The 5,208-nt window shown below is 38.2% G+C and overlaps 1 protein-coding gene across 1 annotated transcript; it reads right to left on the bottom strand.

The window, feature by feature from the left end:
- Positions 1 to 778: 778 nt before the first annotated feature.
- Positions 779 to 4,481, bottom strand: LOC115779835 (protein shisa-5-like). Its single transcript, XM_030728694.1, has 5 exons — positions 4,347 to 4,481; positions 3,994 to 4,141; positions 3,735 to 3,895; positions 3,338 to 3,445; positions 779 to 2,484 (listed from the first exon to the last, which is right to left on the bottom strand). Exons 1-5 carry the CDS (start codon positions 4,420 to 4,422, stop codon positions 2,354 to 2,356), a joined length of 624 nt encoding a protein of 207 aa, XP_030584554.1. The 5' UTR covers positions 4,423 to 4,481; the 3' UTR covers positions 779 to 2,353.
- Positions 4,482 to 5,208: the final 727 nt, after the last annotated feature.

Raw genomic sequence — 5,208 nt, 5'->3', positions numbered from 1 at the left:
GCTATGAACTTATTTGGCTTATTTCCAAATTCAAACAATTTTTGTCTAGCAAACAGAATATCAGTTTCAGCCTTCTTACTCAGTAAATTAGACAGCAATAGTCTTTTCTCCATTAACTCCTTAAGCACCCCCACCAATTTGAATCTATAAAAATCTTCCTGTAATTTTTTGATCCTCTTTTCAATACGTGATTGGTCTTGAGTGCACTCTCTTTTCTTCTTACTAGAGTTTCTTCAGTTTTTTTTTTTTTTTTTTTTTTGCATTTTCGGCCACAGCAGCTTTTTATTGGTATTGGAGAGTGACAGGAAATGGGGGAAAGATATAGGGGAAGACATGCAGGCAAATTGGTGACAGGCCGGGACTCAAACCCGCACCACAACGCGGCGTATGTATGCGGTTGCCGGCTTCACCACTAAGCCACCCAGGCGCCCTTCTTCAGATTTTAAAAGTACATGAAGCTGGTTATCAACTTGCTGCTTGTTTTATGGTACTGCAGCCATATCTTTCAGTGGAGCTAATTACATATGGAGAGCCTACAGAGGGGGCTTTTCAACCACTACAAACATGCTCTCAGGTAGTCCTCCAAAATCTCAGCTGCATATTGTTAGGTAGGTCAGAACAGGGAAGGGGGCAACAGCAGAGTTCACCAGTAAAAATATTTGGTATGAAATGTACAGAGTAGACACTTTTTATTGCTTTTAACATTTGATTTCACTTCAGCTCTTCTTCATTGCTGGCTGATGTAAGCAAGAGTACCCCTCAGACTGGTTGTACAACATATTTTTGACACTGCACTCATCTGACAACAAACTGTAAGCTGTAGGTAGACTGAAGTTCTGAAGCTGCCCACAGACTGCCAACAGTCTGTAGGGAACCATATCTTCCCCATAACTTTTTAAGTACTGGATTATAACCCATCAGAGCTTCTATATTAATGATCTATTTGTGATATTGATAACTGCTGGCATTTTTGCAAAGCAACATCAAAACATTTTACAGAACTCACCGATTCCTGCAGTGCTTTTATTACTAAACTACGGCACAGTTCTTCTGCTCTCACACACACTGACACTGTTGCTTTGTCTGCAGTGGCTGTGTTGCTTTCAGTCTGTAAGATTAATGGGTTACTGAGCAAATGTATGTGGAGCTTAAAGTTAAAGTTTTATGTGTCACCAGAGTGACTCTCTTTTAATTACCTACCATCTTACTTTGCTCACACAAAACCCATGTGCATTTCAGCCAGTAATGTTGGAGATTCATATGAATGGGTAAGTGTGTCCAAACTTTTGACTGGTATTGTATTTCAAAATAAATCCATTGTATAATAAATACATTGCTAGCTGACAGGGACGTATTCAGACAAACACCATGTGTAACAAACACAACATTGGAGCCTATCTCAGCTGTCATGCCTGGGCCAAGGCGGATTCAAACCCAGACCTTCTAGCTATGAGGCTAACCACCACGTCACCACGCTGCCCATTATTATTGGCTTTAATATTCAAAGAGTAAATGCTGATCAAAATTTCTAAATTATCATCATGCAAACGCAAAATAATCCACACATCTTACATTCCCGTGAGAATGGCAGTCCAACCAGGGGCCAGAAACAAACAAAAAAAAGCCTCTGATTCTGTGGAAAAATGTTCTATGCTCAAGTACACAAACATGCATACACATTCCTTTCTTCACATTTTTAAAGCCATGCATACTTATGGTCTTCTTTCTAAGTTTGAATAAATGTGAAATCTATGTGTACGAGTCAAATTCCCAGTCGCATCTAGTCTCCAGCAGATATTGATGCTAACACAAAGGAGGTTATGAGGTGGTGCATCACCCAACTTAGAAGCAATTACCTCCAAAGTTCAATTCAGAGTCAAGTATTGACCCAGGAAATAAAATTATTACTATTAATAATTAATTTATTTTTTGTAACCATTTCTAGAAAAGGTAAAATTGGATAGTTTCCAACATAACACCACAAATATATATCAGATTGAAGCAAAAAAAGTGTAGAAATCATCTCAATGATCTCAAGAAAATATCACAAACTAATGCAGAGGCAGATATCCTGAATCATAAAACTCACTTCATAAATGTTGTGGAGTTATTATTTACTTGCATATAAAAGCACTGTGTGAGCCACAGTCATTAGTCATTAGACAATGTCAGCAACCACAAAGAAAAAGCACATTTTCACTGAATGTAAAACTGAGACACATCACAATCTTTCTTTATATAAAACCAGCTTCTTTGTGGAGAACAGGCATACACAACATTGTTTCTACATCCATCCCTGGGTCTTTAAAAGCTGCAGTGTGGTGTAATAAGCAGTCTGGTACGCTATGTACTTTTAAGAGTTTGGATAATAAGAAGGGTTGAATGGTGGTGGTTGAGGGTTATCTGAATATGGTGGCGGTGCACAAGGCTGGCTTAGACGTTTCAAGGGGTGCCCGGATGGAACAGGAAAATCAGTAGGATTGACTGAAAAGACACAGAAAGGGATTTTGTTTATTATTATTATTGATAAAATTTTTTCTTTAGATTTTAGGTCTTTAATAGGAAATAGCATGGGAGGTCAACATAATCAATAATTTTCTTTAGAAAAATAGTAGAACTATAAATAGTAGAACTGTGAAACATGTTATCTAATAAAAACATGGCGTTCCATCAAATTTGTTAAAATGGAAATCAGATTATACTTTCAAATGTACACTCACTGGCCACTTTATTAGGTACAATTTTAAAATGATCAATTTCACATTTATGCAAATCTCTAATCAGCCAGTCACATGGTAGCAGGTCAGTGCATTTAAGCACATGTACAGTACCAGTCAAAAGTTTGGACACTGTGTCCAAACTTTTGACTGGTACTGTGCACGCCATTTCACAAAGCTCAAATCATCTCCAGCTGGTTTCTTGGAAATGAGACGATGAGTTCACTGTACTCAAGTGGCCTACAGTCACAAGATCTCAGTTCAATAGTGCAACTCTGGGATGTTGTGGGACAAGAGTTTCATATCATGGATGTGCAGCCCACAAATTAGTAGCAACTGCATGTTACCATATCAATATGGAGTAAAATCTCTGGAATGTTTCCAGCATTTCTGAAGGCAAAGGGGGGTCAAATTTCGATTTATCAACACCTAATAAAGTGTGAGTGTATATTAAATCATAGTACAAGCTGATGCATAGCTTCTTCTCACTCCTGGCCTGGACTTCTCTCTACCTATGTGACATTAGCCATGATTGCTGCCACCTCTGTCAGTCAGTGTCAGAGTTATTAGTTATAGGTTAACATATTTATTACACTTTAAAATGTATTTAAACAACTTACTGATTTCTTGGTATGAGGGTGGTGGAGCTGTGGGCATGGGCGGGCCTGCAGGCACAGCCTGATAGCCTGGGTGGGGCGGCTGCTGGGATGGGTTGGAATTTATCACAACTGGGGAAAGTCAAAGATTTAATTGAGTTTAAAAATGAAAAGAAATTCTGATGGATCCTCCACTGCAACTGGAACTGAAACAAAAACACTCAAGTTTTTTTGTTTAAATTAAAACTTAAAAGACAACTGGGAAAAACAATAGCCTATAGCTGTGAAAGGTCTGACACATAAAAGCTCATAAAAGAGGTATTTGCAATTCTAAGAATTAAAACTAATTTCAAACTAGATTCAAGTGGATAATATGCAGACTTAATTACAGTGTTGCTGCTTTGAATTGTAGCCAACTTACTTATCTGTCTTTGGTCGGGCCTTTTTCGACATTTCTTGTAGCACAAGCAACAAGGAGCGATACAGCAGATCATGACACTCACACATAGGGTTACAAGGACTATAGTCCCTATGGTACTTCCAACAATCACAGCAATTTTGCTTTTTGTCAGAGAGAGAGATCTGAAAACAAAACATGGCCGAAAAAAAAAAAAGAGCTGTAATTTCTATTAACTTTTGGATCATGGGGGGAAAAAAACAGGTTAAACAGAAGACCACACCTCTCTGGACAGAGTTCCTGATTTAGCTGGTATTTCTTTTCACTGCAGCAGTATCGTCTACTGCATTCTCCACAGCAGTGCTTTCTGCCACATGCCTGCTCATCATGGAAGAGATCATTTCGGTCCAAATAACTAAAGCAATCATTTTCTGTAAGACATAAACAAGGATAAAGAAAAGTGAGAGTAAGAGCTAAAATAGAGATCTTGCAGATAGACACTCTGCAAAGATAGTAATGCATGAACACACTGATCGAACTTGTTTTGTTTTTGCTTGGTTACTGTTGGCACATGCCCCACAGTCATCCTAAAGATCTTAAACCTGAAGTAATAAACAGTGAAAACTTAAAACTCACCATCTGCAGCCTGGACCACGACCACACACAGAACACACAAAAGACTAAATAAGAGACTCGAAACCATAACCGACATGATGTAGTGTAATGAGGAAATAAACCTGCGGTGACTGTTCCTATTTGTGTGTCTATCACACCCTGTAACAGGTAACCCAACAACATTCCTTATGTCATGTAAATGACTTGCCAAGTAATGATCAACACTTCAAAGAAACCCTTTGAAAACAGAATAAAGACTATATGTCAAAGGTTAAAACTGTTGATTAGATTAATTTTTTATCTACTGTTATGGAGAATATGTATCACATTACTGCTTTTTTTTTTTGTCAGCATTCTTTAAGTGTTGGGAACTAACGCAGTCATATACTGACATTTTGAGAGCAAAATCATTTTCCCATTCTTGCTTGAAATAGGATTAAAGCTCCTCAATATTTTGGGGTCATATTTTCTGTTTTCAGTTTTTCAGTGGGGCAGCAGGTGTCGGCCCTGGGCAGGATAGTTTAGCAGTGACCCCTATTGAGACAACAAGCCAAACTGCATCAGTCAAACAATAAAGTTGTTCTTTAAATTACAAGTGATGTCGGCGCTTTTATTACATGCTCTTTTATTACAGACTCCCCCTGCTGCAGTCTGTGCAGATGTTTGGCATTGTCTTGTCAAAATAATAAACATGTGGTTCCCAAACCTGTATTTATCATTCACTGTTAATGATGGCTTCACAGATGTGCAAGTCATGCTCAATAAAACACCACAGACCGCTTTTCCACTTTGCCTCATTCCATTTTGAATGGAAGTCTGGTTGCAGAGAGAGCAATATTTCTGCATATTTTTCATTGTATGGTGGATGGGTATTTGTTGGTGT

This window comes from Archocentrus centrarchus, chromosome 5 (genome assembly GCF_007364275.1).
Source record: "Archocentrus centrarchus isolate MPI-CPG fArcCen1 chromosome 5, fArcCen1, whole genome shotgun sequence".
Lineage (NCBI taxonomy): Eukaryota > Metazoa > Chordata > Actinopteri > Cichliformes > Cichlidae > Archocentrus > Archocentrus centrarchus.
The sequence above is the reverse complement of the archived record's forward strand: the minus strand, read 5'-3'. Positions and strand labels throughout refer to the sequence as shown.

Bases quoted from the DNA above. Each gene is read 5' to 3' on its own strand.
- LOC115779835 (XM_030728694.1), bottom strand. From the start codon at position 4,422: ATGTCGGTTATGGTTTCGAGTCTCTTATTTAGTCTTTTGTGTGTTCTG. The intron at 4,142-4,346 runs GTGAGTTTTAAG...TATGTCTTACAG, and splicing joins CGTGGTCCAGGCTGCAGATG to AAAATGATTGCTTTAGTTAT. The intron at 3,446-3,734 runs GTAAGTTGGCTA...GACTTTCCCCAG, and splicing joins GCCCGACCAAAGACAGATAA to TTGTGATAAATTCCAACCCA.